Source organism: Ilyonectria robusta (genome assembly GCF_021365365.1).
Source record: "Ilyonectria robusta strain PMI_751 chromosome Unknown BGZ61scaffold_2, whole genome shotgun sequence".
Taxonomy (NCBI): Eukaryota; Fungi; Ascomycota; class Sordariomycetes; order Hypocreales; family Nectriaceae; genus Ilyonectria; species Ilyonectria robusta.
Genome location: NW_025764436.1, coordinates 161,782 through 187,937, shown reverse-complemented (window position 1 = coordinate 187,937; position 26,156 = coordinate 161,782). Strand labels below are relative to the sequence as shown.

Genomic DNA, 26,156 nt, shown 5'->3' with positions numbered 1-26,156 from the left:
CCCATCTTTCCGTCCCGTCACTCACCCAACTTATCCCGCCCCGTCCAATCCAATTCAATCCAAACCACCTCGAAACACCACGCCAACGATTCTCACGATATCTGCCCACTCGGGTCCAGCGTCGCCGTCACTCTCGTTTTCATACTAACTCCTCCCGCGCTCTCGTCCTCGACTGTCGTGCGCCCGCGCCCGCGCCCTCTCGCTCGCTCTCGCGGCCAACTCTCCGCCCGATCCCGATCCCGCGTTGTCCGCCGCCCTTGCTCCCGCCATGTCGAGCCGATTCTCGCCTCGCGCACTGCAATAGAGACGGACGCCCGCTGTCATCCGGGCTCGTCGACCAGATCCTTCTCGTCGCCGCCACCCCGAAGATAGTCTCTCCCGCCGCCGCTCGACCGCCGACGTCCACCATGGCAGAGCAGAGTGAACGGGCACCCCGGCCCATGGGCATGGATCCCCCTCACATTACCGAGTTCGCTTCGGAGCGGTATTTTGAGAAGCTCAGCCAGCTCAACGCTCAGCAACAACATCAACCCCCAGTCCCCGATTCCCTCGAACCCTCCAAATCCACCCCGACCTCGAGATTCATCCTCCCGTTGCGAGAATCCAAGGTCGTCGATGTAGAAACAGTCAAGCCTTCAGACCACAAGAAGGAGAAGGGTCTCCTCTTCTCCCTCCGCCACAAGGTCTCTCGCCTACACTCTAAATCATCTGCTCCGCAAACCTCTGCGCCGTCTGTATTTCGATCTCAACCACGGTCCTCAGTCGAGGCGGCCCGCCAAATGTACACCCACCCATCCATGTTGTTATGATCTTTACATTGCTAACACTAACCCGCGTAGCCTACCTTTTGACCAACTGTTCCTCGCCCTGCCCAACGAGTTGCAGATTCAAATCATCTCCTCCCTGCCCTTGACTGACATTCTAAACCTTCGACTCTCATCCAAGTCATGGCACGCCCTCGTCACCCTCAACGAAAATACCATTGCCCGATACCACCTCGAGAATCATATCCCCGCATACGCTGCCCGTCTCTACCCCGTCGCGGACACAACCGAGATTAACTTCCATTATCTTTGCGGGCTTTGGCATCGCTTACACGTCGCCGCCAAGCTTGCTTTCCTCATGTGTGAATGGATTACAACAGATATCTTTTTACGTCAGACGGAACCACAACGGTTGGCCTTTGCGCCTCAACACGAACGCATGCGACGACGACTAATACCACTTCTCTTCACCATATTTCACTTCTTTGAGACCTATCGAAAGCTTCACCTACAGCACTTGGCCGAGAATGGAGGACGTGGCCTACAACGAGAGCCGTATACTCTCAACCCGATCGAGGCCGAAATCATGAAGATGTACGATGATAAGACTTTATTACGGGTTCACGAGGTTTTCCCCCTTGTCATCTCATCATTCTGTCGACGACTACGACCTCCGACATACGTGGGCCGTGTTGAACGGTCATTGCGAGGATACATTAGGGAGAAGCCTTCTGACGATGCTCATGTCGCTATCCTATGTATTGGCGGACTACGAGAAGTTGAGAGGTTATGGGAAATCAAGGGCTACAACTCCCGGCGTGGTGCCGTAGACACATTTTGTCATGGCCTCACCAAGGATCACCAGCCAGTCGACTCATCGACAAAATCGAAACGGGGTCTTATGGGCTTCGGCCGTAAGAAGTCGACAAGCGGTGTTGATCTACCCCGATCCTCCAGCGATGGTCTGAATAGGGTCAGGAGTCCATCGGGCTCGATTGACGGTAACATGGGGTTTGACGCCGGCTTGATCTTCAACACGAGCTTGGCCGCCGGTGCACCTATGTCCCCCCTCAGCCGACAAGATGCCCAGGCCCTCCTGGGCGATCTCCCCGTCCTCCAACAAATATGGCTCGTTACGGCCGAGGCTGTCCTGCATCAGCGAAGGGTGGTGGAACGACCACAAGATATCAAGCGCAACCAGCAGGTCATGCTCGATCTGATCCGTGAAGACGGCATCGACGAGGAGGACGAGTGGTGGTACGGCCGCAACATCCCCGATTCTGTGCGGCCTCCCGCCGGTGCGACCGATGACGATGCGGATTAAACGACTTTTGTTCACTAGACCGACTATTTTTCTTTCACTTCGTTTAACACCATGGTCTCCTCCTTTATCTTTTCTTTTTATACTCCAACTACTATTGGGCTGTTTGTCAAAGAGGATTATGAGCATTTACAAGGCGTTTTATGGCCGGAGGGAAAGGATACCGTGTTACCTAGTGTAACACCGGAAGGGAGCACCGGACAAATTATACCGATTATCTTTTTTTTTTTATTATTATTATCAGTCTTGTTACTCAGGGGGGCCATATTGGGATGGACGCTGCAAGCTTGGGGGTCCTGGGTTCTGCATGGGATCAGCTTGGGACGGATAGATATCGCGGGCGCGCATCTTGGTCTCTTTTGTCAAAACATTATATCACATCATAGCACATCAGGTATCTGGTACAGGGAAGCAACAGAGGTTACCTCAGATCCAAAAATTCGATGCTATTCCAGGGTATCTATCTTGACGGCCTCTGAGCCGCGCTACTGTTAAACTCTGTGGACCCTTTCCCGTGCATACATATTCGCCATGTGTATCGTAAATTAAACATTGTTGTCTCGTGAGCAAATCACTTGCCGATTTCGCAGACAAAGCTCATTCCCAGGCTCTAAAAATAACCCTGCTGTTAACGCCTGCCGAACCTTGTCATTATACCATACCATTTATAGTCCATCAAGGGATCCGCATTCCCTTTTGTTGTTGGTACCGCTTAGAACCGTTTGCCGTATACGTACCCATCTTTGTCCTCGTCACTTTGCAGCTCTTTAGTCGTCAAACAATATAAGCCTACACACGCAAACACGCTTGGCTCCAGCACAATTCTTATTGACGGCTAATAGCGTGATATAGACGCTCACGCAGGTTGGGTTCCGCGAGCGCCGCTTCGAGCTGGGTGTGCCCGCCAAAGGCTGCGGCAGCGGCGGCGTCCGTTGCTTCGCCGGGGTAGTCCATATCCATGTAGTTAGAGTCACTGTAGCTCTGGAACGAGGCCATAGGATTCGATGATCCGGAGAGTTGCTGTGGCTGTTGCTGCGGCTGATTGCGCAAGCTGGGCGATGGGTTCATCCTGTTCTGGTGGAACTGGCCGGTGTTCATGCTACGTCCGAAACGGTCGCCGGAGCTGCCGTCCTGCCTGTATTGGGTTGTCATCTGCTGTTGCTGATAAAACGACTGAGCAACCATGTTGGCCTGTGGACGCCCTTGCGCTCCTAAACCTTGGTTCTGTTGCCTGCCTAGCAACGGAGAAGGGCCCGAAGTCTGACTGGACCCCTGGAGCGCGGTATTAGGTGACTGCTGCTGCTGTTGTTTCTGTGACATTTGGTTGAGGTTGCTCCTCGAACTCTTCATCTGGGACTGGGACCCAAGACTGCTTGATATAGTCAGAGGTTGTCCAGCAGCTGGGAGGTTTGAAGATGTCGTTATCTCAGCACCAGACTGTGGCTCAACATTGCCTAGGCTAGGGTTCTGGCTGGTTCCCTTGGAGACCTGACGCCGTTTTACTCGCTGAACTTGAGAGGAATTGTTTTGCCCAACGACAGAATCTGATGGTTGCGAGCCCTCGCTGGTCTGTATCGTTGCTTGGTTTCTGGTTTGTGTGGGCTTTTTTCTCTTGCGCGAAGGCACATTGGGAGTTGACTTGTCATTCTGGCTGCCATGTTCAGAGGGTTGCATCTCCCGAGTTCGATTACTGTTCATTTCTGGGGAGGCGACTTGTTCAGCAGGGGGAACTTGCCCCGGAGTGCTTTGGTGCGTAGCATTAGTAACTATTCCATCTGTCCCAGTCTCAGTGCTCCTTTCGCTGCCGTGATTTAATTGTCCTTGTCGGTTCGTAGATGTTTTGTGGGCTAGAGGAGAATCTGCCACGGGGTGTTGAGATTGGGATGTGGTCTCTGCCTCTAAGGAGCCAGCGATGTCATCATTCGTACCAGGGGTTGCCTTTGGTTTATTCTTAGAACCTTTGGGACGGCCTCTTTTCTTGGAACCCGGTGTGGTGAGCGACGAGCCGGTGCCAACTTGTTCCCTCAATGCTGCCTGGGCGATAAGGCTAGCTTGGTTTTCAGGTTGGACCGTCCCAGTAACATCGTTGTTCGACTGCGAAGCGTCAGTGGGCGGATTCGCCAACGGCGGCTGTGTTGCATCCGGTTCATTAACTAAAGCAAGCCCCGGTGTAGCGGCTCCTAACGCAGCAGCACTCGATCTTGCGGCACCCAACTTCCTCACCCCCTTGTCTTTGCGAGCCTTGGAGCTTTTGCTTCCTTTAGGGCGTCCCCGAGTTCGCCTCGCTGGGACTAAAAGTGCTCCGACGGAAGAAGATGCACCTGCGCTTCCAATCGCCGGGATCACCGGGGAGGGTTGGTTTTTGGCACGTTCCCTGGCGGCATCCAACTCTGGAAAGATCTCAGCAACCCATCCCACAAGGAGAGAGCCAGAGCCATTTGCTGAAGCACTCTTGGGGAAGGCGCCATCAGCAGGTGCCGGCGCTCCTGGAATGCCGCCAAAGTAGGCCAGTGCCGTGCAGATTTGGTCCACCACAAGTACGGGGTGGAGGCTTCTGAGAAGGGTAAGGAGACGAGCTTGCTCAGCCTTTATTTGCTGCGGTGTTAGACCGGCGAGGGCCTGTGAGGGGGGAGCAGTTGTAGGAATCACTTCAGGGGTCGCTGATTCTCCTGCTGGTGCAGCTGGGCGATGAGCTGGTGCGAGAACTGGGGTGATCGTTGGTGCGAGAACTGGGATGATCGTTGGAGGTGCACACGATGCAGAGCCCGACGGGACAACCGCAGCAGCAGCTGGGGAAGCTGTCGGACGGCCAGAGGCAAGCATAGCTGGAGTGGGATGAGGACGGGGGGTATTGGAACATCCCGGCACCGGTACCGGGGCAGTCGAAGGAAGCAGCGGAGGATATGGCCTGGATTCCTTTGGGGGATACCATGCGAGTTGGGTGGGTTTAACGGAACGATAGCCGTCCTTGTTGGCGAGCTCCGCGGCGGCTGCAGTCTCCTCGCTCGAGCGCTTGGCTGCCAGGTCGCGCTCAGTCACCTCTGGGCGAGGGTTACCCATCAGTATTACGCTGAAGTTGCCGTTCCGTCTATTAATCTTGCCCTTCAGCTTACCGGGAACGGGATTCCCGACACGGCCATCGTAGTAGCCACCATTGAGCTGAGGGTTCGCGGGTGCAGCAGTTACTGCAAGCGCATGCCCGCTACGGTCATCTGTATCTGCATGGGTGCAATAAGCAAGTGTACCGCCCCCGGAGGAGTATTATCTCGGCATACCTCGACCTTGACTAAGCACCAGTGGCGTCGTTGTTGGGGTTGTTGAAGATGGGGTCGGGGTTGGACGTGGAGCCAGATCAATGTCGGTAGGTTGGCCGGGGGGTGGTGGAAGGCTCGATGGGGTTGTCGCAGCGGCGGATGCTATGTGTTCGGGTCAGAATCACCGCGGTGAGAGAGTGTCTGCGAGGGGAACCACATACGAGCAATCGCGGCCATGGCATCGGCTGCGCAAGGAATCCGGGTCCCGGTGCGCCAACAGACCTACATGCTCCAAAATGGACGTGAGCAGGTAAAGAATCGCGTGTGCCGGCAGAAAATACGCCAAAAGCACCCGGCCCTGAGGATGCCGAATCAATGGGCCACGGGTTGTTGGAGCACGATTGCAGAAGAGTTTGCCGTGTCGTGTTGTTGATGGTGGTGCTGGTGTTAGTGGGCTGAACAGCAAGTACCAGTGGCAGGGTCCCCCCGTGACAGCGGCGAGCAGCTCCTCCTCAGCCAGACCAGGGTGAAAGTGTACCTGGATGTACGTACCTCTCTCCACCCCAGCTCTGACACCTTGCCGACCTACCTAATCAGGCAACCGGTCTGGAGGCGTGGGGCTCCAGGCACTGTACCTAGGTACCCAGGTACACTCCAGCCCAGCTTTGGATAACGTTTCGGATAGAGAGATGTCGCTTCCATCGAGGCTCCATGCATCTCATGCATCTCATGCATCTAACGGTGAGGCTGCCTCAGCCCCACCAGCCACCATCCATGCCAAGTTGACGTGCCCCGACCTGGCGTAGAGCTACGACTGCTGCTCGGAGCTGCCTCATCAGCAGGCAAGACGATCTAGACATCAATCCCTCAAGTCGCAAAGCAACCCCCAAATCCCAATCAATGAGTGCGTGATCCCGACACACGCCGAACGCTACAGCTCCCGGGGTTAGAGCATCAGTTGCTCCTTGCCGTCCTCCCTCCTCGCCGTCGCCATCTCCGCTCGTCGATTACCCTCCTTCATCCTCCACTCTCAACCTCCCTGACGGGACCGATCCATCAGCCTCCCCCCCTCCGAATCCAACGCCATGTCGACCAGGTACGCCCTACTGTCGCTGCCTCTCGGCACCTTCGACTCTAGCGACCGAAGCGGTGCCATCTCCACCCTCAGCGCCACAGTGTCCCCCGACAACGGCACCGTTGTGCCTTTCAACGTCCCAGACTTCAAGATTGGAACCCTCGATGGTTTGGTTCAGCAAGCCGATGACTTGACCAAGCTCGAGGCCTCGTGCCAGGCTGTCGTTGCCAAGGTCGCCGATTCATTGAGGACAGTCCTTGACGGCGATGATGATCGCATCGCCCAGTACAAGATGGTCAACGACAGTGGGTAGCGCTGATGCCCCCAAGCCATGCTCAATCGCTGATAGCCACCCCAGAGCCCACCGACCAATACCTAAACAGCTTCAGCTGGAACAAGATCCGATACCGAGCTGACAAACCCCTCGGCGAGCTCATCAGCACCCTACAAAAGGCACGGTGTAGCTCTTTCCCTGCCTTTTCAAGCTACGTTTGCTAACTGCTACGGTTCAGGAGCTCGTCACGGTCGATAGCGATGTCAAAACCAAGTTCACCCAGTATAACTCGGTCAAGACGAACCTCGCCACTCTCCAGCGTCGCCAGACGTAAGCCTATACAACATGTGAAACCAACCATCTTCGATAACTAACCTACCGGTATTCTAGTGGCAACCTGGCGACCAAGTCCCTCACCCCCATTGTCGACCCTTCTCTCCTCATTCAGGATTCGGAGTACATCGAAACACATCTTATTGTCGTGCCTGGGAACTCGAAGAAGGAATTCATCAAGAGCTACGAGACTCTCTCTCCCATGGTGGTCCCCCGATCTTCTATCCAGCTCGCCCAGGATGACGAGTTCGTCCTATTCGCCGTTGCCACGTTCAAGAAGCACAGTGCCGAGTTCCTCCAGAAGTGCAGAGAACAGAAGTGGACGCCACGCCAGTTCAAGCACGTTCAGGGTGGCCGAGAAGAGGAGCAGCGTGAGCTGGACCGAGTTACCAACGAGGAGCGCAAGGTGTGCGGAGAGGCTCTGCGCACGGGACGCACGGGATGGAGCGAGAGCGTCATGGTCTGGATGCACGTCCTGACGTTGAGGGTTTTCGTCGAGGCGGTTCTACGATACGGCCTGCCCCTTGATTACGTGTCTGCGCTTGTCAAGGTATGTTGTTTTCTCAGGTTATCTATCCCTTTACGCGTGGGCCATCGCCCCGGCTGACGACGACTACAGACGACATCCAAGCTGTCACCCAAGGTCAAGACAGCGCTCGATTCGAATTACTCGTACCTGGGCGGCAACGCATTCGGAAGGGATAAGCGCGGCAAGATCACCAAGGATGATGCCGAATTGAGCTCCGAGATGGCAGCAGCTGGACTGGGAACTGGGGAGGGTCACGAATACACGGCTTACGTTTACTATGAGGTTGAGTTTCCTTGATTATGAGGGGGAACTTGGAAGCTTAGGGAGGGAACGAGAGATGCACATGCATGAACGCCTGTATTCAACTCTATCATGCCCAGGAGTGATGACTGGGAGCGCAATGGCAGTAATATCCAATCCTCTTTTAACACTTTTCAATCCTTCTTTGAACACCTTTAACAAACTAGCAATTTAAGCAGACTTGGTGAGATAGCCCTTCTCGGTGAGCCAGCTGACAATCTGAGCCACGCACTCCTCGACGGTGTTCTCGTAGGTCTTGATGGTGATCTCGGGGTTCTTGGGCTCCTCGTAGGGGGCGGAGATGCCAGTGAAATTGGGGATCTCACCAGCGCGCGCCTTGGCGTAGAGGCCCTTGGGGTCGCGCTGCTCGGCGACGGCGAGGGGGACGTCAACGTAGACCTCGACGAAGGGGATGGCCTCGTCGCCCTCCTGGCCAGACTTGGCGTGGAGGTCGCGGGCAACCTCACGGTCGGCGCGGTAGGGGGAGATGAAGGAGGTGATGGCGATGGTGGAGGCGTCGGCGAAGAGCTTGGCGACTTCGGAAATGCGGCGGATGTTCTCGTTGCGGTCCTTCTCGGAGAAGCCCAGGTCCTTGTTGAGCCCGAAGCGGACGTTGTCGCCGTCGAGGCGGTAGGCGTTGACGCCGAGTTGCAGCAGGTGCTGCTCGAGGGCTGTGGCGACGGTGGACTTGCCCGAGGCCGAGAGACCGGTCAGCCACAGGGTGAGGCCGCGCTGGCCGTTGAGCTGGTTGCGCTCGGTGCGCGAGAGGGTAGGGTGCCAGGTGATGTTGCTGTATTGCGTTAGTGAGATGCGGCGTTGGTGTTTTTTTTGTTTTTCCCTTTCTTTCGCTTTCCTCACTGCGAACGAGGTGGGATGAAAGGAGGGATGGCGGGGTAGTGTTTTTTTTGGAGGGGAGGGGGAGAAGAACAGGAGGGGGGAAATTGAGACAGAGAGAGATACTCACGTAGCCATTGTGATGATTAGATCGGGAAAGATATATACGAGGAGGTTTGGAGGTAGATTGGAGAAGAAGAGGAAAGGAAAAAGAAGCAGGTTGCCGTCCGATGCCGGCTTTTGTTTGGCGTTGTTTGGCGTTACGTGGGTGTGGTGAGGGAGTGCGTGTGCAAGTTACGTGGTGCTTGTCTCTGGGATATTAAACCAGCGATGCGCATCCCTACCAATTACCAGAGCTCTCTCTCTCCGGGCGCGCTTCCTCGTCTTACTATGTAGTTCTCCTGGATCCATCGCTTCCCACTTGGCGCCTTCCAGTTACTGCCAATTGCCAACGGCGCAGCTGCTGATCGGTCACTGAACTGAACTGAACTGGATGGTTGGATGGATGGACGGGTGGACGGAATGGCGCCTTCGATGGCGCACATGGCAGTCCAGTGGGTGTGCGCCATTACCGTGCATTCTGGCATTTTATACTGGACCACCCCCCTACAGGGCCTACGCTACAGGCTGGACCCCCACTGTAACTCGACTCTATCCTCGACCCTCGCTTTCTATAGGCAGACGGGCCCGATGACACCATCGATACCCACCCCGACCTTCCATCTCGGCGGCTCCAACACGCCGGAAGTCGGCCTCTCTCTCTCTCTCTAACACTGCGCCGCGCCGAACCAAATCCCTTCCATCAATCATCTGCCAAGAAAACGCCTCTATTTCTAGATCCAACGGCGGGGTCTGACTTTGTCTAATATCTCATGCATATGGCATCATGCATGCATGCCCCTCCCTCTATATTCGTCGTTCAGTTGTCTCGTCTTGTCTCGTCTTGTCTCGTCCCATCTAGGTAATCTTAGGCATCATCTATACACCTCGTTAGTCCAATATCCACACTTCGAATCAAGCCAAGCCACCTACCGCCGCGTATTTGGGCGAGATAAACAGCCCCGTAGCCTCGGTCAGAACCTCGGGTGTCTCCCCCGGGTCCGCCAGCTGCTCCATGTGGCCCTTGACCCACGCCTTGCGGCCATCAACCTTTGTCGTCGTGGCCCGGAGCACCAAGAAACTGCCCGCCGGCGTTGGCTTTCGGTAGTCGACGTTGAGGTTGGCCGTCACGGCAATATTATGTGGCAGCGCACCGAAGCAGCACCTCGCCAGGCCTTCGTCCAGCATCGTCGCCAAGAAGCCTCCGTGGACGATGCCCGGATGACCGCACAGGTCTTCGCCAACATATGAGATGCACACGATGGACTTGCCACCATCCTCGAGCCACACGTACGGCGGCACCACCATCTTGCCCTCTCCTGCCAGCGCACCGCCCGTGAGGGTATGGCTGCGGTAAGACACGGGCATCTTCATATGCGGTCGCGATTCGGTCAGCTTGGGGTTCGCGCGCAGCTCAGCCACCAGCGGGTGGTTGTTGATGGTATCCTCGACCATTCGCGCCTCGTCGTCGCTAGGGACGAACCGCTTCAAACTGTCCTCGTCCGAGTAGAAGCCCATGCCGCTCTGCTGCATCGTGTACCACGTACCCGCGGCACCCACCGTGCTAAACGTCAGGCCCGCGAGCGCTATGGACGTCGCCCGTCGAAAGCCGCCGCCCGATGATGCTGCTGCGTTTCCTAACATGTCAGTACCGAGGTCTCGACAGTGTAAGTGCTGACGGGTTGCCTGCCACTGGACTCACCTGGAGTTGCGTAACCCCGTACCGGGTCAGTCCGGCCCAGTCGCCGGGCTACCTGGCCAACATGGCGGGCGTTGCGTCCAATCTGCTGAGTGAACATGGTGTTGTGTTGCCCCTTTGTTCGTCTGCGTCCAAGTCAGGACCCTAGATCGGCGCTGATAAGATTTATCGTCGCTACCGCGGCAAATCAAGCTCGCATTGTTGAATTGACGTCGGCCGGTTTATGCACTTAGCCAGCACAGATCCCGTCATTGCCTCGGTTCGAAGCCACTGTGGCGTCGCTCACGTGGCTATTGGCTGTTGTAACGGCGAACATGTCAACATATTCTAGCCGTAATTTAGGGAATATATTGTTCAATCTAATTACCGCTTGCAGGGTGATGGTTGGTATTTTTAAATTCTAAGTAGCTGACCTGCGTTTAACGTACGAGCTTCGCATCTGACTGCGCTCCAGTCACCGTTAAGGTAGTTAATCTGATAGATCATATCCCTGACTACTTGTGTCAAAGTGATTGCTACATACCTAGGTACCTAGGTAATGCTTGGTTTTTTACGCCCTGGAAAAAGTCTCCACGCTTCGTCATCGGTACCGCCATGGCAGTGTCACAGCGCGTGTTTGTTGTGAGGGGAAGTTTGCATGATTTATACCCCTACCCTGGATCACACCTGTGACGTTGGGGCCAACCAGCTGGTGACATCATGCTTCGACCTGTGACAGGGCATGTTCCGAGTTTAAATACAGCTTCACCTTCCAGCATTGATACCCCGCAGACCTCATCTATCAAGAACCTGACTTTAGATACCCGCTCACAATGGTCTGGCGCCATGTTGTCCTAGGCTCGCGAGAGGAAGTGCTAACGACGGTTGTGTAGGCAACTGCTGATACCGTCGATCTGGGCCCAGCCCATCCTCCCAAGGAGGACTCCATCATTGTCTTCTCAGAGATCCTCCCGGAGCTCAAGAAGTCGCTGGTCCATCTCCGCCATGATTACAACAGTGCGCACACCTATCCCCTCAGCTACCGCAATCAGCGCTCAATAAGCTAACTAACTCCGTCCAACTACCAGAGCATGAGCCTGAGTACTTTGCCGCTGTGGTACGCAACCCACGCATTTCGCATCGTTGCCCACGAGACTGACATACAAAAGGAACACCTCAGCAACACTGACTTGGTCGGTTTCACAGTCGAAAACGTCGAGGCCGTCCGTGTCGCCACGTCCGCGTACGGCATTCACCTCTTCGCCAAGCTCCGCATCCCCGCGATGCCTGCTGACGGCCCGGCCTACGTCCACTTCCGCGCCTTTACTGCGGGCAGCGATGAGCCTCCGAAGCTTCACAGCATCCACACGGAGGAAAAGGACGAGCCGGATGGCGGCAAGACATACCGCGCCATCTTCACCAATGCCGACGAGCTGGAGTGGTTTGACACTTGAAATCCGTACTTGTTCTTTTTCTATTCGCGACTCGCGAGGCACCATCTATCTTGATGCCCTCCCAGCGCCTGTACCCGTAATGTGGAAATTGATTATATGCCCGCTTCTTACATGTCTTGTTCTCCCGCCAGGAGCTCCGCGTAGTCGTCGACAGATGCAAACATGGGGAGATCCTTGATCTGTCTGCGCCTTGACTTGGGCTTGCTGCTCGCCGCATCCTTGACCTCGAATCCATCCTCATCCTCGCTTAGCATAGCACCACCCTCCTCGTCATCAGTACCCTCGATGTCGACATCCATTTCGTCATCGTCATCCATATCCAGATCGCTCTCCAGATCCAAGTCTGGTTCCGATCCGTCAGAAGCCATATCCGAATCGTTAAGATCATCGAAGCCCATATCAGAACCCTCATCATCGGGATCAACACCTGGCTGAGCCGAGACAAGCGCCTTCCAAATCTCATCCTCCTGTTCATCCTCATCCTCACCCTCGCCGGCCGTCGGTGCCTTCTTCTTAGGCTCCTTGCCCTCCTTGGAAACCTGCTGGAAGTACTCGTGAAAGAAGACGTCTTCCGCCGCCACATCCTGGACCTTCTTCTTCCAGAAGGAGGCGTTGTTGACTGAAGGCGAAGCCGCTCCGGGTCCTTTGCTTCCCAGCCAAATGTCGCCGAGGTCCTTGGTTGATCGGAGAGGCTGCATGATCGAGACACCCTTGGACGCATCACCAGCCTTGGGGTTTCGGTACACGAACTTGTCCAAGAAGCGGATAAGAGAATGGCTGTCCATGTCGGGCTTCTTTGCCTTCTCACTGGGCTTCGACATAGACGCCGCGAAGACAGTTACCGAAGGGTGGAAATGTCCTTGCAGAGGAATCTACGTGAATGTTAGAATATTGGGCTCCGAACTTCGGGCGCATTACTTACCATCTCCCACAGACAGCTTCGGTTGGCATTGCTGTGCTCGGGATCTCTCTTTCGACCGTCGTAAACTGGGCGCTCGCTCTCGGGCTCATCATCGAAGACCGACTCCTCAGGCTCATCAATCAATATTGAGAGGTCAGGGAATGTCTCACGAAGGTGCGAGACAACATATAGCAAGCCGCAAACGAATGGGGGCTGGTGTAGACCCGAGATCTGAAGCATTCGCTTGGCGAATGCCTTTACTCGCCGGGTGTCGACATCGCTCTTGAGGGCACGGAGGAGCAGGTTAAGGTAAAGCGATTGCTTAGAAGAAGTGACTAGCCGAGGATCCAGTAGAGACTCGTAGAGAGTTCTGTAGAATCGATCGCTGGCGATGCTCTTTGATGAGGAGATTTGCTGGATCAGGAGTAGGGACTGAATACCAGTGTTAAAGTTGGCAGAGTGAGCAATCTTGAAAAGTGTATCGAGGTGGGTTTCCATGCTAGTAAAATGTTAGCCCGGCTATACATAGAGAGTGTGAAACAAGAGAAAATGTCATACACAGCGTCGTTGCCGGTCATGAAAGGTGCCGCTCGGTTGACTCCAGTCAGGATGGCTGAGACAAGTTTGTCGGCGGCCTCGGTCTCTGGCTCGGTTGCCACAGGTGTAGAGGTCTTGCCACCACGAGGTCTTCGTCGGTTTTTGTGGTTTTTGTCGAATGCCTCCTTGGGTTCATCGCCGGGCTGTGATTCAACTGGAACTGCGATGCCCAGCTTCCCAGTCTTGAGGATGATCGTGAACAGCTCGAAGTAGATTCTCATGAGAGCCTCGGCAAGAGCAGGCTCCTTGTTGCTGAGGATAGTCTGATTGAGGGTGTTGATGGCGTAGTATCTTGAGCGATGGTCTTGAGAAGGGTGGAGCAGAATCTCCTGCTCAATCATACGCACAATGATTGGCTTCATTCCGGGGTGTGAGTTTTGCAACTGGAGCAAGAGATATGAGGCGCGAGAGGAGATCTTGCGATCCCGATCACCGAGCTTGTGAACCAAGAGGCGAAGTAAATTTGACTCCTGCTCCGGCTTCTCCTTGAGGAGTCCATAGACGAAATCGAGAGCTCGCGTACGGGAGTACTCAATCTCGTCAGAGCACCAGTTCTCGAGAAGCTGAATGATGCGGAAGTACGTCTCCTTCAGCCAGTCCTCGTAAAGCCAGGCGATCAGATGGGCGTCCGTGATCTTGCCAGGCAAGGGTTTTCCCGCAGCCCAACTGGCCGCAGAGTTTCGTTGGAGCGTTCCAATCAGGCCGGGCTGGGTATGGAAGGTTCGGAGGCGACGATCGGAAGGCAGCAGAGTTCCAGGCCCTAACAAATCGACGAGCGCACCGATGGCACCAAGAGCTTGACCTCGGCTCTTCTTCGAAGCGAGGGTCATGAGTGCATCAAATGCCCGGATGTTGTGAACAGGAGATTCTTGGACGGCCAAGGTCAGCGCAGAGACCTTGTCAGTGAGAGTACCCGATGTCATGATGGTCGACAAGAACTTGTGGGAGGACGAAGCGAAGAAGCTGGCCCTGTACTTGGTAACGTCCTGGTCCAAGAGTGTTCTGGCATGTTCTTTCAGAGCCTCTATGGACCACTTGAAGGAGTTGGGCTCGTCGTTGGATGGCGTCGGTAGCTTGGCCAGCTCGGCGGCATGCCATTCTGCCATGGGCTGGAAAGCCTAGTTTACTGCGTTAGCCGTCAGAGACGCCCCAAATAACCTGACTTGACTTACTAATCCCGCAATCTTGAGAGGGGCTGCTTCCTTGCGCTTGGGAGCCTCCTTCACTTCCTCCTCCTCCTCCGCATCTTCCTCATCGTCCTCATCATCGTCTTCAACGTCGTCCTCGGAATCGTCACCCTCGTCCTGATCGCTGGCTTCGCTCAGTTCAACCTCCGCAAAGCCAAGTTGCTTCGAGAAAGCGGCGAGCTCATCCTTCAGGCTCTTGTCGACAGGTCCCTTGGAAGTCGAAGCGAAGGTTTCATCCTCAGAGTCGATGTCTTTGATGAGCGCCAGGTCGCTCTCGTCGCCGCCCAAAGCCTTGATCTCCTCGAGAAGCACATCGTTGTCAGTTTTAGAGCTACCCTTCTCAGCGCCGGAGCCTTGGGAATTGCGTTGCCTCTTCTGATGCTGGTCACCAGCAGTCTTAGTAGGTGGCTGTTTGCGCTTGTGATCTTTGGAGTTCAAGCTCTGATCAATTTTGGCCGTGATCTGATTGAGGGAGCTGTCGTCGAGTCCCCGGGCATCTTGGGAGCGTCGAGGGCCTTTGCCCTTCTTGGAAGGCTTGGGCATGTCGGCAAAGTTGCGTGGAGGATTGAAAATCTCAATTGGAAATTCTCAGCAGACGTCACGGCAACTTTTTTTTGGGAATTTTCCAGAGATGCCCCACGTTATCGTTATCGCGCTTGGCGCGTTTAGTGGCGCCAATGCAGCCGACGGCTTGCACCGGCCGAGCCCCACCCTGTCTCCGGAAGTTGGCGATTCGACCAAACCATTCTCAAGATACTCCCTTCAACAGCAGCAGAAACAGGCAATCGCAAAGCATGAATTAAACACCCGAGATATCTGCCGCTCGAAAAGAAATGCTCCAACCAAGGCTGGTTCGCTTCAACAGCGCCATCTCTCGAAGCAGCCAGTTCGGCCTTCAGCTCCGAGCTCTCTCCAGCTCAACTGTTGCCAGGTCTGATCGGCCTCGGTCAACCTTATCGACAATATGGCTCCCTACTGGTGGTATAACTGCTGGCGAGGATGAGTGTAAGAACTTGAGTTGCTTTCGTGGAGGAAATGGAAGCTAATTGAGACTTCAGCCGGCCATGAGAAACTCATCCGAGCCGGGTTCCTGCGCCAAGTGCGTGATGATCTCCGACAGCTAAGGTCAGGGTTATACTAATAAAATTATGCAGGCCCACTCCGGAATTTTCCAATTGCTTCCCCTAGGTCTTCGAGTGCAGGATAAGATTGAGAAACTCATCGATAAGCACATGCAGTCAGTTGGTTCGCGGCCCTGTTTGGCTTAGCTAGAGGCTTGTGCTCACATCAGGATCCTAAAGGCGCATCTCGGCTCTCCCTCTCTACCATCTCATCCGAGGATTTATGGCGGAAGAGTGGACGACTAGACCTGGTGGCGTCAGAAGTATGCTTTCATTGTTCTTTCATTCGGACTTGGACTGACCAGCCTAGCTTTTCCGTGTTGCTGATCGCAAGGAGAACCGCCTCATTCTCTCTCCCACACACGAGGAAGAAATCACTACCCTTGTGGCCGGGACGCTGAAGTCATATAAAGACCTCCCTATCAGGCTTTACCAGATCAGTAAGGTTACCAGCACCGCCTTCAACGGACCCATTTCTCTAATACGGCATTCTAGCGCGCAAATATAGAGATGAACGGCGCCCTCGCCATGGCCTATTGCGTTCCCGAGAATTTCTCATGAAGGATCTTTACACATTTGACCTAACTGTTAGCTCCGCCATTGAGACGTACCGAGAGGTGTCCGCAGCATACCGTGCATTTTTTACCGAATTGAAGTTACCATTCCTAGTTGCCGAGGCCAGCTCGGGAGACATGGGAGGTGACCTTAGCCACGAGTATCACCTGCCCAGCGCTGTTGGCGAAGATATCGTCGTTAACTGTGGCTCCTGCGGGTATGCTGCCAATGACGAGGTTGCCACCGCGCGAACACCATCGACGTCAAAGGACACAATCACACCAGCGTCTCAAATCCGCGTGTGGCGTGGTATCTCTCAGGACAGAAACACCCTTATCAATGCTTGGTATCCCGAAGCTGATGTTGCGCAATCTGATTCTGGCCCTAATCTCCATGCAATCAAGTCTGCTGTTCCAGCGCTAGATACAAGCATAGACACCCCTTTGCCCTTCTGGAGAGATGCTCTTTCGGGAGGAAAGGCGAGGGTTATCAATGTAATCGATACTCGGATAGCTCCCACCTTCGAAAACCTGCGGGAAAGGCTACCCTTACTGCCAGAGGGCTTGGAATCTCCCGATGTTCACCACTCTTTCCTGGGTAATGCGGGAGAAGACAAGGGCTTGAACTTAGTGCGTCTTGCGGATGGCGATGGATGCCCCAGGTGTGAGGAAGGGACTCTCAAGATCCATCGAGCTCTGGAGGTTGGCCACACATTCCACCTGGGAACTCGATATTCAGTTCCCCTCGAGGCATGCGTGACGATCCCTACCCAACTGCCAGAAACCATTAGTGAAGGACTGGTACCAGGAAGCCGCACCCCGGTGCAGATGGGATGTCACGGAGTGGGTGTTTCCCGAATTTTCGGTGCCGTGGCAGAAGTACTCGGCAATGAGACAGGCCTGAATTGGCCACGAGCTATCGCTCCCTTCGAGATCGCCATCATCTCAACTCCGGGAACCGAACAGGACTCTCTGGACCTATATGACAACCTTGCAGGCCGCAACGGCTCGGAACCTAGCTTTGACGTTATTCTCGACGATCGCAAGCATTCTTTTGTGTGGAAGATGCAGGACGCTGAGATGGTTGGGTACCCCGTTGTGGTGATCATGGGCAAGTCATGGAAGAACGACGGCACTTGTGAGGTTCGGTGCAGGAGACTCTCGGTCAAGGAGAATGTGTCTGTTGAAGCGCTTCCCGGGTTTGTGTCTGGCTTATTGGACCAGCTGTAGTGAAAACACAGCACTGTATTCTATTATACTTGGCCCGACACCTTGTAATTTATGTACCAAAAAACAAATACAACAATCGTCGCTTTTAGAAAAAACAACAACCCATTTTTGTACTCTACGATTATGCTGTCGTTGAGTTGGCTCAAGCTGATTGGGGTTGTTGGTGCTGTGCCTGATGGTGGGCGGCGACAGACATCCCCCGTTAGTAGAATTCCACAACCCCACGTCATAATATTCACGAAGCGAAACTTTGGAGGGGATCACGCCAAGCAACCACTCCAGACGGACGACAAACACCTGTGGGCAACCCAGCAAACGCAATCATGGCCGGAAAGCAGGAAATGAGTGAGTATATTCCTTTGCCTCGCAGCTTGGAGACGGCCTGCTAACCGCTCCCGCGCGCCTACAGTCAACCTCGACACGCTCGAGCCTCAGCAACTCGCCCAAGTCAAGAAGCAGCTCGACGAGGAGCTTGAGCACCTGACGTCGTCGTTTGCTCAGCTCCATGGCGCCCAGAACAAATTCAAGGAGTGCCTGCGATGCGTCCAGAGCCGATCCGCCTCCAAAGATGGTACATACCCCCGCGAGGCTCTTGCGCCGAACCCCACAGAGCGAAACGAGACGAGACGGCAAATGAAGCGACGCCTAACATGTGATAGGATCCAAGTCCGTCCTGGTCCCACTGACCAACTCCCTATACGTCCGAGGAGAACTCGCCGATGCTGATACCGTTCTGGTGGACGTTGGAACTGGCTTCCTGGTGGAAAAGGTCGAACAGTCTGCCGTCTTGATTGAATCGTGACCCCGCTAACTGGTGCACAGAAGCTCAAGGCTGCGGAGCAATTCTACGAGAGCAAGTCTGATGAGCTTGCAAACAACTTAAAAGACCTCGAGGCGATCGTACAAAGAAAGCAAACGAACGCGCGCATGATTGAAGAAGGTTTGTTTCCGACCTCCACCCTATCAAGATCTCAACTGACTGTCCTGCGCACTAGTCCTCAGGCAAAAGATCATGGCTGCTCAGGGGCAACAAAGTGGACAGCAGGCGGCATGAAAACCCCGAAAATAAAAGGAACTCCTCCGAGATAGTAGCTAGATGGGAGCTGGATTACAAACGCCAGGGGAGAATTCGGCCGATGGACATGCAACCATATACCCGCCATGGCGATCTCATATTGGGCATGCTCCGTCTAAGAGGGCCTGGATCTCCAGAATGGTTCCCAGGAACTCCCCAAATCTAGACTCGAGACGCGGCTCGTCACCCGGCCACATATGTTTGAGTTCTTGGCCCCAATCCTTGCGATGATCACCTCCGCTGATATGCATGATGCTCTCGTCCCAGTGAGCTGCATAGAATTCGATGCCCCAAGTGATTTCTGGTGTGTCAGCCATGCATGTACCCTTCCACACCTTAGTGACGTTGACCTCAATGACATATGGCGTCTTCTTGTATGGGATTATTGCCGAAGACTTGAGTCTGAGTTGTCCAATACTGTCCCGTACATTTCCGAGTTTGTGAGTACTGACGTGAGGGATCCTGATCAGGTCTGAGCCGGCTTGGTTGCTGTCCACTGTGAGCAGTAGTTTTTGGGAAAGGTCCTTGAATTCAACTGGGACCTCCTCATTATCCCAGGCGTCTACTCGCAGGTTCCAGTCGTATTGCCTATGGGACGAGACCACGTTAGTTGCTGAAAGCTTTTCAAGAGGGGTGTACTTGCATGTCTGGGGCCGCCACCGTCCAGTTCAGACGTCCCCAAGCCTCAGATCTCATGGCCCTGACCATGGACAACTGCATCTTTTTGCCCATGGGATCCATGGCATCGGTTTTGATCTCCAAGCCCTTGGTGACTAACGTGACCTCGCAGCCTTGCGTGATCTCCTGGCGACTACTGCAAATTCCCCGTGCGGGATTCACAAGATACCGCATGACTTCCTCGGCTCGGGTTGCTTCTGGGAGTCTGGGAGCGGTTAGACCAGGTAGGAAACCTGGGTGAGCTACTTACTTGGTTCCAAGACTTGCTCCTCCTCGGACAGAATACATGTTCAGCAGCTTGACGAACTCGTCATGGGTGATTTCGTCGCGGCCCTGCGTGTTTCTCGAACGAACATCCAGATGTCCGAAGTTGACACGCATTTTCATGTTCTTACTCAGAGCCATCAAAGTGTCAGCTGAAGTTGGCATATCGACAACAAGTCGATGGAGATGTTTGTCCATAGCCGACGAATTGCTGACAAGTGTAGAACTTCGAGAAGTAAACCGTGGCCGCGACCCAATCTCAACCCTGACCATATCATTCACGTCCGAGTTGGTGGGTTCTTGAAGCAGGAATCTGACGGGGGGGTGTTCGTTGGAGAGACGGAGATCATGGATAGCCCAGTTCAAGGCATGGACGGCTTGTTGCATGCGGGGCATGGATTCGCAGTGGATGTCGAGAATGTTTGGTTGAACGTGGGTGATGTAAACCTTGTGTGCTTTGCGAATATCATCGAGTGCCCAGGGCTCATCCAAACCACGGGGCAACATATGCTTTCCTGGGAGAACGACGCGGGTCGATAAAATTGTTAGAACCAGCCTTCGCTTGGGTTGTGTGCCTCTGGACCGAGGACTTACTAGGATCAGATCTCGACCTGGAGGTGGTGGACCAAGATACTCGTCATCCTCAGCTCGACGAGCCTTCTGGCGACCATGATCTATCATAGATTTCGCAGTTCCCATGGCCTTCTCCTTGGACCATTTCTCCCCAGCGGCTTTGGGAGCATAAGGTCTCCCACGGGCGCCACCTGGTCCCCGATGCGGTGGCGGCTTCCCGCGTCTTGAAGGTCGATCCATGGTGACTTGATAATCTTCGTGTTGAAGCCGGAAAACAAATGGGTTGACAAAGGGAGGTTGTGTAACGACAGTGGTTGGGCACTGCGAAGTGGTGGTGGCAGTTGCGGGTGAAAGGTCAGTGGCACTTGCCTTTTAAATAGGTAACCTGCGCCCGTGACTTTCAATTTTTTTTGGGAAGGCACTGATTCACTGCCCTAATAAATTCGAGGCAACTTACCTTGATTACCGATATGTTTGCTTGCCTGCTTACTTGTTTGCTTGTTCAAGCCTCAAGCGGAATCAGTTGGACGATTACTATTTTATTTGCCTGACAGAGTTTGTAAACAACAAACTCTTGTATTTTAAGAATGATCCTTATCAACGGCCTTGAACTGCACATATTACAACAGTAAAGACCCATTACTTTGTAATTATTAGATTGTTTAGCAGCCAAGATTGTCCAAGTATCTACTCGACGGAAGCAGGCGACACCTGTACGTGCAACTCCCCGGTATACGCATACAACCTGGCAACCAGCAACCTCTAAGTACGTCGCGTCTCCCAGACGCGTAAATTGTTCAAACTGCCGCAGAGCAGCAACGACATTTCGATGGCGCCCAATTCCTCAGCAGCAAAGGCCGCGGAGCCCTCATTACGGCGCAAACGAGTTCCCGCGGGCGTCTCGAGAACCGATTCTGACGACGAGCTCGTCGTCGACCATGTTTCGTGGGAGTGGATCTACAATACTGAACCAGCTGCCGAGGGCCAACCCAACGAAGCGCAGAGCGATCGGAAAAGGAGAAAGGTGTCAGGGGACAAGATTGTGGGCGCGCGTATCGGCCAGTTCGAGTGCCGGGTCGGAGACTGCGTTCTGCTGAAGGCGGATGGGTCGAATGAGGCTTGGGTAGCCCTCATCTGCGAGTTCGTCGATGATGATGGCGATGGGGAGAAGGCGGCCAATTTCATGTGGTTTTCAACCGAGAAGGAGATCCGAAACAAAGACAAGAAGCGTTCCGACTTCCACTGGGTACCGACACTGCACAACAACACAGAGAGAATACTAGGCTGACCGGGTTCTAGAACGAGCTCTACGTCTCGCCATCATGGGACATCAACCCCCTGGCCTCGATCAACGGCAAGGCCAAGGTTACCTCCCTCGATGTCTTCCTTTCGAAATACCCACATGGCCGTATCCCACGTCAATCTCCCGACTTCGGTAAGACTTTTGTCTGCCGCCGAGGCTGTAACACTCGTACGGCAACCTACACCGACGAGTTCATATGGGAGGAGGTATATCGTAGCGAGGACGACATTTATTCCCTGATAGAGCTAGTGGAAAATGGAACCAAGGCGACTCGAAAAAAGAGAAAGGTTCGGAGTCCGTCTCCCCAAGACGCTCCCTACCACCCTCCTCAGACACCGACGAAGACAGGCCGGGGGGTGGCAACGACGCCACAGTCCCGGAGAAGTCAAGCTGAGCCGGGATCGCGGGTAAAAAGGTTTGTGAAAGCTCCCCTTGTATACCATTATTTTGGTATTGACCAGTGACTGCAGGAGCGCCAGCAAAAGGCTCGAATTTACCCCATTAGCTACCCGAAAGCTCTCACCAAGCAACATCGAATCATCGCCATTTCAAATAGCTCGCTCTCGACTCCATGTTTCCTCCGTCCCAACTAGTCTCCCCTGCCGAGAAGGCGAATTCTCTCTCGTTTACTCCCATCTTGAGGCCGCTATCACCGATGGAACTGGAAACTGCATCTACATATCTGGCACGCCTGGAACCGGCAAGACGGCCACGGTCCGCGAAGTCATCTCGCGACTCGAGGAGGCTGTGGGCTCCGACGAACTCGATGACTTCATCTTTGTCGAGATTAACGGTATGAAGATCACCGATCCTCATCAGTCTTATACACTCCTGTGGGAGGCCCTCAAAGGCGAACGAGCAAGTCCTGCACAAGCTCTTGATCTCTTGGAGCGGGAGTTCAGCAATCCCAGTCCGCGACGAATTCCGTGTGTTGTTCTGATGGATGAGCTTGATCAGCTGGTCACCAAGAATCAGGCTGTCATGTATAATTTCTTCAACTGGCCGACACTGCGGCACAGTCGTTTAATCGTTCTCGCCGTCGCCAACACTATGGATCTTCCCGAGCGAACGCTCAGTAACAAGATCAGCAGTCGTCTAGGTATCTCACCAAAGTCAACAGTGTCTACCACGTTTACTAATCACTCTCGATAGGTCTCACTCGAATCACTTTTCCCGGATACAACCACGAGCAACTTATGAGGATTATTCAGTCACGTCTGGAGGGAGTTCCCGGCAAGATTGTAGACCCGGATGCTATTCAGTTCGCTAGTCGAAAAGTAGCGGCCGTCAGCGGAGATGCCCGTCGAGCATTGGACATTTGCCGCCGAGCTGTCGAGCTCGCCGAAGCCGACGTCCCGGGCGATCCCACCACGCCCAGCAAACGAGAGCGACTGGCAGAGTCTCAGGGGCAACTACGGGGCATCGGACGAGTCACTATTGCCACTATCAAGAAGGCCATTAACGAGGCCACCACCAATCCCATTCAGCAACACCTCCGCGGTCTTCCTGTCATGTCGAAACTCCTTATGGCAGCGCTGCTATTGCGTACCCGTCGGGCGGGCCTGGCCGAGACGACATTTGGCGAGGCTCTGGATGAGATCCACCGGGCCTACCTCCGAGCTCCGCCTGCGTTGCCCGGTATGGTACAAGTCCTTTCCAATGGCCTAAAGGGAACACAGGCTGGCGGACACCGCCAGATGTCGAGGCCTGGCCATGTCCATGCGGCGGCTCTTGACCTGGTGGCGGCCGGCCTCATAAACCTCGAGGCCCATCGCGCGGAGCGGTCAAGCAAACTGCGTCTGGCCATCGCAGACGACGAAGTGAAGATGGCACTCCGTGACGACGGAGATCTTAGAGCCCTGGGTATTGGTGTATGATGTATGTAATAATAAGAGGCTTAGAAAGGGCTGATCCGGGAGCATGATTTAGCAATCCGGACATTGATTAGATGGGAGCCTCGCTGGTGTCTAAAACTTCCGATGCCCCAGAGTGGGCTTCCAGTCCAAGGGATGCGTCTCCTCAGTTGCAGTTTCATCCTGCTTCCAGATTTTGACTATAGATTTCATTAGTAAATAATAGAATGTGATTGAATTGAGTAGAATACTTGTCTTGTCGGCTTCACCGCAAATTAGACGCAGTCCAGAGCGGTCAAAGGTTGAGCTCATGATTCCTGCCTCAGCGTCCAGTGAGCCAGGCTGTGCGGTGGTGTCGAGTGACTGGAAGCGGTGACCAGACTTCCAGTCCCAGAAGCTCATGGAGCCGTTGTCGGCTGCAAAAAGAGTCAGTATGATGTTTATGCGCGACGGTCACGGAGGAGGACAGAATAAATACGTACCTCCAGAAAAGAAAACATTTTGCTCATTAACGCTCATCGTGTTGATGATGGCGTTGTGGCCCTCGAAGTTCTGCATGAAAGCGCCCTCAGGACACTTCCACTGCTTGATGCTTCCGGTGCTGCCACTGGCAAACGTGAACTCGGAAGGGTGCACGGCGAGGGCTCGAACACCCTTCTTATGGTGGGTGAGGACGCCCATCGTCTTTCCAGCAGCGAGATCCCACATTCTCACAGTCGAGTCGAGCGAGCCGGTGATGACTTGAGGGTCAGCCTCCTGGCAGACGAGGTCGGAGACGGTCTGTGTATGTCCCGAGAGGACGTGGATGTTGCTTCTGGTGCGCATGTCCCAAACTCGGGCGACACCGTCTCGGCCACCGGTAACTAGGACATCGAGTGTAGGATGAAGGGCGAGGGTGTAGACACCACTCAGATGGCCGTGGTAGTGGCGAATGACCTTGTTCGTCTCGAGATCCCAGCACTTGACCATCTTGTCCTCACCGCAGGAGAATAGGTAAGGGTGTCGGGGGGACACGGCCAGGCCGCGCACGGTACTGATATGGCCGGTAAGCGTCAACCTCAGTGATCCTGACGCCAGGTCCCAAATCTTGATGGTGCGATCACCAGCACCGCTGGCAAACCACTTGTTGCCGGGCTCGACAGCAAGACTGCGCACCCAGCCTAGATGACCGGATATGACCCTCATCAGCTTCCACGGCGCGTGCCACTCCGGCTTCGGTTGTTGAATAGCCGACATCCCCCTCATCGCCAGACTCATGTTCTGGTGCTCGTTGCTCGCCGTGGACGCAGGCGCCGACACGGCCTTGGATCCTGGAGCAGCCTCGAGGAGCTTGGGAGCTGGGCGACCGGGCGCGCCGGGCCTTGCGACCTTTCTGCCGGGTTGTTTCGTCGGCAACTTGGCGGTGATTGAGGGCGGGAGGGTCTCGACGTCGGCGTACTCTGTGCGGAAGCGGCGCTTCAGAAGGGGATCCTCGGACGCGTCGTCGAGCTTCTGGCGCTTTGCGTACTGGTTTTCGGGGGAGTGGGCGAAGAGGCTGCGCGACGCCGTGGCGTTCTGGGCGGCGAGGGCGCTGAGCTGGAGCGCATCCTGGGGCAGCTCGGGAGTCTCCATTATGCGTGGTGGTGCGGCGGCGGAGATGTCGTCGTCGTCGTGTAGATGGAAAAGTTGGCGCCTTTCAAAAGTTGCGACGGGATTGACGTGAAGGCTGTGCAGCCGCGTGTGGCGCGAGGTGGTGGTGCGCCACAGGCCTTGACAAGGATTGGTCTGTCTGTAGCCAAGCAAGCTGTCAGTGAGACTTGTACATACACACATACGTAACAGAGCTACCTGCCTGGTAACCATTCCCAGTAGCCCTGTTCATGGCTTGATCTTTGTTCAACATCACCATAATTTCCTCACATTTCAGGGCCTATCCTTCTTTCATAGCGGAAAAATGGACCTGATGGACACCGACAACGATCGCTTTCCTCTGCACACTGCGGCCCGTGAAGGGCGGGGTGAGTACCCATCTATCCCACTCTCCCGGTATCATAAGAGCAAGACTAACAATTTCATAGCCACGGTTGCGGAAGCCTTGCTAAAGGTCAGAGGGAAATCCACCAGCTATCTTGCTATCCATAGACTAACGGGAACCACTCAAAAGGCCGACCCCAAACTCTCGCAGCGCAAGGATGACGATGGCCGGTATCCCGTCCACTGGGCGGCATCCTCCAACAACTTAGACATTATGCTCCTCCTCGCCAACCAGCGGAGTTTCGACCCAGACGTCCAGGTAATAGCGACATCACCAACTATGGTAGATCTATGGCGAAGCTGACACTGTGGGCTTCCCAGGATGAGAGCGGATGGTCTCCGCTCATGATTTCCGCCAGCGTTCCCGACAGTGAGCCCATCCTCAAGCTGCTTATCCAGAGGGGCGCCGACATTAACCTCAAGAGTAAGACATCCGCTCCCCGGTCTGATATCTTACAACTAATGCAGACGAATTTGCGCAGCCGCTAATGGACAGGTAAACTCCCCCCTAGCCCCCATCCCGGCTGCTCCTCAAGACTCATGACTTGTCTTAACAGGCTGCCCTCCACTTCGTGGCTTCCAAGAAGAACTTGGATGTCGCCCGTCTTCTCATCGAAAGCAAACCTCCAGCATCCACTCGCATCCGTGACCGTCGTGGTCAGTACCCCATCCATCGCGCCGCCGCCGCCGGTTCCGCCCCCATGGTGCTCCTCCTTCTCAAGAACAGGAGCCCCCTGAACGCTGCCGACAGCGAGGGCTACACACCCCTTCACCACGCTATTGCCGAGGGCCACGGTAAGAATGCACCGTCTATCTTATTTTAAGTCCAGCCCTTAGCTCCGCTGACACTGTGCGTATAGGAGACACAGCCGTCGCCTTGCTTAAAGAGGGT

At 54.7% G+C, this 26,156-nt stretch overlaps 13 protein-coding genes across 13 annotated transcripts; 7 read left to right on the top strand and 6 right to left on the bottom strand.

Annotated features, from left to right (window-relative positions):
• Positions 1–407: 407 nt before the first annotated feature.
• On the top strand, positions 408–2,088 carry BGZ61DRAFT_471868 (uncharacterized protein; the record flags this gene model as incomplete). Its single annotated transcript, XM_046248265.1, has 2 exons — positions 408–781; positions 840–2,088. The coding sequence occupies 2 exons, from the start codon at positions 408–410 to the stop codon at positions 2,086–2,088; spliced, it is 1,623 nt and encodes a 540-aa protein (XP_046110215.1).
• A 442-nt stretch (positions 2,089–2,530) lies between these two features.
• Positions 2,531–5,762, bottom strand: BGZ61DRAFT_512869 (uncharacterized protein). The gene is made up of 3 exons (XM_046252161.1): positions 5,561–5,762; positions 5,361–5,501; positions 2,531–5,303 (listed from the first exon to the last, which is right to left on the bottom strand). Exons 1-3 carry the CDS (start codon positions 5,574–5,576, stop codon positions 2,911–2,913), a joined length of 2,550 nt encoding a protein of 849 aa, XP_046110214.1. The 5' UTR covers positions 5,577–5,762; the 3' UTR covers positions 2,531–2,910.
• A 377-nt stretch (positions 5,763–6,139) lies between these two features.
• On the top strand, positions 6,140–7,891 carry BGZ61DRAFT_440216 (V-ATPase subunit C). Its single transcript, XM_046244455.1, has 5 exons — positions 6,140–6,719; positions 6,773–6,867; positions 6,927–7,018; positions 7,079–7,571; positions 7,641–7,891. The coding sequence occupies exons 1-5, from the start codon at positions 6,425–6,427 to the stop codon at positions 7,845–7,847; spliced, it is 1,182 nt and encodes a 393-aa protein (XP_046110213.1). The 5' UTR covers positions 6,140–6,424; the 3' UTR covers positions 7,848–7,891.
• On the bottom strand, positions 7,825–9,096 carry BGZ61DRAFT_78760 (Adenylylsulfate kinase-domain-containing protein). Its single transcript, XM_046257095.1, has 3 exons — positions 9,074–9,096; positions 8,815–9,024; positions 7,825–8,640 (listed from the first exon to the last, which is right to left on the bottom strand). Exons 2-3 carry the CDS (start codon positions 8,820–8,822, stop codon positions 8,022–8,024), a joined length of 627 nt encoding a protein of 208 aa, XP_046110212.1. The 5' UTR covers positions 8,823–9,024; positions 9,074–9,096; the 3' UTR covers positions 7,825–8,021.
• Positions 9,097–9,698: 602 nt separating this feature from the next.
• BGZ61DRAFT_341584 (HotDog domain-containing protein) lies at positions 9,699–10,582 on the bottom strand (the record flags this gene model as incomplete). Its single annotated transcript, XM_046239424.1, has 2 exons — positions 9,699–10,408; positions 10,477–10,582. The coding sequence occupies 2 exons, from the start codon at positions 10,580–10,582 to the stop codon at positions 9,699–9,701; spliced, it is 816 nt and encodes a 271-aa protein (XP_046110211.1).
• A 265-nt stretch (positions 10,583–10,847) lies between these two features.
• Positions 10,848–11,966, top strand: BGZ61DRAFT_440212 (uncharacterized protein). The gene is made up of 4 exons (XM_046244454.1): positions 10,848–11,297; positions 11,355–11,478; positions 11,550–11,578; positions 11,631–11,966. Exons 1-4 carry the CDS (start codon positions 11,295–11,297, stop codon positions 11,913–11,915), a joined length of 441 nt encoding a protein of 146 aa, XP_046110210.1. The 5' UTR covers positions 10,848–11,294; the 3' UTR covers positions 11,916–11,966.
• Positions 11,967–15,205, bottom strand: BGZ61DRAFT_440209 (CBF/Mak21 family-domain-containing protein). The gene is made up of 4 exons (XM_046244453.1): positions 14,586–15,205; positions 13,375–14,531; positions 12,838–13,315; positions 11,967–12,787 (listed from the first exon to the last, which is right to left on the bottom strand). The coding sequence occupies exons 1-4, from the start codon at positions 15,141–15,143 to the stop codon at positions 12,023–12,025; spliced, it is 2,958 nt and encodes a 985-aa protein (XP_046110209.1). The 5' UTR covers positions 15,144–15,205; the 3' UTR covers positions 11,967–12,022.
• A 1-nt stretch (position 15,206) lies between these two features.
• BGZ61DRAFT_440207 (uncharacterized protein) lies at positions 15,207–17,600 on the top strand. Its single transcript, XM_046244452.1, has 6 exons — positions 15,207–15,605; positions 15,659–15,699; positions 15,755–15,845; positions 15,902–15,984; positions 16,032–16,161; positions 16,217–17,600. Exons 1-6 carry the CDS (start codon positions 15,434–15,436, stop codon positions 17,503–17,505), a joined length of 1,806 nt encoding a protein of 601 aa, XP_046110208.1. The 5' UTR covers positions 15,207–15,433; the 3' UTR covers positions 17,506–17,600.
• Positions 17,601–17,828: 228 nt separating this feature from the next.
• On the top strand, positions 17,829–18,559 carry BGZ61DRAFT_526509 (Prefoldin; the record flags this gene model as incomplete). Its single annotated transcript, XM_046252967.1, has 5 exons — positions 17,829–17,850; positions 17,915–18,076; positions 18,165–18,274; positions 18,328–18,445; positions 18,501–18,559. The coding sequence occupies 5 exons, from the start codon at positions 17,829–17,831 to the stop codon at positions 18,557–18,559; spliced, it is 471 nt and encodes a 156-aa protein (XP_046110207.1).
• Positions 18,560–18,634: 75 nt separating this feature from the next.
• Positions 18,635–20,484, bottom strand: BGZ61DRAFT_78552 (uncharacterized protein). Its single transcript, XM_046257094.1, has 3 exons — positions 19,509–20,484; positions 19,224–19,463; positions 18,635–19,168 (listed from the first exon to the last, which is right to left on the bottom strand). Exons 1-3 carry the CDS (start codon positions 20,333–20,335, stop codon positions 18,676–18,678), a joined length of 1,560 nt encoding a protein of 519 aa, XP_046110206.1. The 5' UTR covers positions 20,336–20,484; the 3' UTR covers positions 18,635–18,675.
• Positions 20,485–20,924: 440 nt separating this feature from the next.
• Positions 20,925–23,275, top strand: BGZ61DRAFT_340882 (P-loop containing nucleoside triphosphate hydrolase protein; the record flags this gene model as incomplete). Its single annotated transcript, XM_046239351.1, has 4 exons — positions 20,925–21,341; positions 21,395–21,813; positions 21,869–22,497; positions 22,551–23,275. 4 exons carry the CDS (start codon positions 20,925–20,927, stop codon positions 23,273–23,275), a joined length of 2,190 nt encoding a protein of 729 aa, XP_046110205.1.
• Positions 23,276–23,320: 45 nt separating this feature from the next.
• Positions 23,321–24,904, bottom strand: BGZ61DRAFT_78493 (WD40-repeat-containing domain protein). Its single transcript, XM_046257093.1, has 2 exons — positions 23,734–24,904; positions 23,321–23,667 (listed from the first exon to the last, which is right to left on the bottom strand). Exons 1-2 carry the CDS (start codon positions 24,860–24,862, stop codon positions 23,366–23,368), a joined length of 1,431 nt encoding a protein of 476 aa, XP_046110204.1. The 5' UTR covers positions 24,863–24,904; the 3' UTR covers positions 23,321–23,365.
• A 100-nt stretch (positions 24,905–25,004) lies between these two features.
• On the top strand, positions 25,005–25,921 carry BGZ61DRAFT_78476 (ankyrin repeat-containing domain protein). The gene is made up of 5 exons (XM_046257092.1): positions 25,005–25,248; positions 25,309–25,334; positions 25,395–25,523; positions 25,586–25,688; positions 25,747–25,921. The coding sequence occupies exons 1-5, from the start codon at positions 25,185–25,187 to the stop codon at positions 25,806–25,808; spliced, it is 384 nt and encodes a 127-aa protein (XP_046110203.1). The 5' UTR covers positions 25,005–25,184; the 3' UTR covers positions 25,809–25,921.
• Positions 25,922–26,156: the final 235 nt, after the last annotated feature.

Coding starts and splice junctions, on each gene's coding strand:
- BGZ61DRAFT_78493 (XM_046257093.1), bottom strand. CDS start 24,862: ATGGAGACTCCCGAGCTGCCCCAGGATGCGCTCCAGCTCAGCGCCCTC. Junction 23,668..23,733: donor AAATGTTTTCTTTTCTGGAG/GTACGTATTTAT, acceptor CTCTTTTTGCAG/CCGACAACGGCTCCATGAGC.
- BGZ61DRAFT_440216 (XM_046244455.1), top strand. CDS start 6,425: ATGTCGACCAGGTACGCCCTACTGTCGCTGCCTCTCGGCACCTTCGAC. Junction 7,019..7,078: donor ACTCTCCAGCGTCGCCAGAC/GTAAGCCTATAC, acceptor CCGGTATTCTAG/TGGCAACCTGGCGACCAAGT. Junction 7,572..7,640: donor ACGTGTCTGCGCTTGTCAAG/GTATGTTGTTTT, acceptor CGACGACTACAG/ACGACATCCAAGCTGTCACC.
- BGZ61DRAFT_78476 (XM_046257092.1), top strand. CDS start 25,185: ATGGACCTGATGGACACCGACAACGATCGCTTTCCTCTGCACACTGCG. Junction 25,335..25,394: donor TTGCGGAAGCCTTGCTAAAG/GTCAGAGGGAAA, acceptor ACCACTCAAAAG/GCCGACCCCAAACTCTCGCA. Junction 25,524..25,585: donor GTTTCGACCCAGACGTCCAG/GTAATAGCGACA, acceptor TGGGCTTCCCAG/GATGAGAGCGGATGGTCTCC.
- BGZ61DRAFT_78552 (XM_046257094.1), bottom strand. CDS start 20,335: ATGGATCGACCTTCAAGACGCGGGAAGCCGCCACCGCATCGGGGACCA. Junction 19,464..19,508: donor GGAGCAAGTCTTGGAACCAA/GTAAGTAGCTCA, acceptor AACCGCTCCCAG/ACTCCCAGAAGCAACCCGAG. Junction 19,169..19,223: donor ACGGTGGCGGCCCCAGACAT/GCAAGTACACCC, acceptor CTCGTCCCATAG/GCAATACGACTGGAACCTGC.
- BGZ61DRAFT_512869 (XM_046252161.1), bottom strand. Junction 5,304..5,360: donor GGTGCTTAGTCAAGGTCGAG/GTATGCCGAGAT, acceptor GCACCCATGCAG/ATACAGATGACCGTAGCGGG.
- BGZ61DRAFT_440207 (XM_046244452.1), top strand. CDS start 15,434: ATGCTCCAACCAAGGCTGGTTCGCTTCAACAGCGCCATCTCTCGAAGC. Junction 15,606..15,658: donor AACTGCTGGCGAGGATGAGT/GTAAGAACTTGA, acceptor TTGAGACTTCAG/CCGGCCATGAGAAACTCATC. Junction 15,700..15,754: donor GAGCCGGGTTCCTGCGCCAA/GTGCGTGATGAT, acceptor AAAATTATGCAG/GCCCACTCCGGAATTTTCCA.
- BGZ61DRAFT_440209 (XM_046244453.1), bottom strand. CDS start 15,143: ATGCCCAAGCCTTCCAAGAAGGGCAAAGGCCCTCGACGCTCCCAAGAT. Junction 14,532..14,585: donor CTCTCAAGATTGCGGGATTA/GTAAGTCAAGTC, acceptor GCAGTAAACTAG/GCTTTCCAGCCCATGGCAGA. Junction 13,316..13,374: donor ATGACCGGCAACGACGCTGT/GTATGACATTTT, acceptor ACATTTTACTAG/CATGGAAACCCACCTCGATA.
- BGZ61DRAFT_440212 (XM_046244454.1), top strand. Junction 11,479..11,549: donor TCTCCGCCATGATTACAACA/GTGCGCACACCT, acceptor TCCAACTACCAG/AGCATGAGCCTGAGTACTTT. Junction 11,579..11,630: donor CTGAGTACTTTGCCGCTGTG/GTACGCAACCCA, acceptor GACATACAAAAG/GAACACCTCAGCAACACTGA.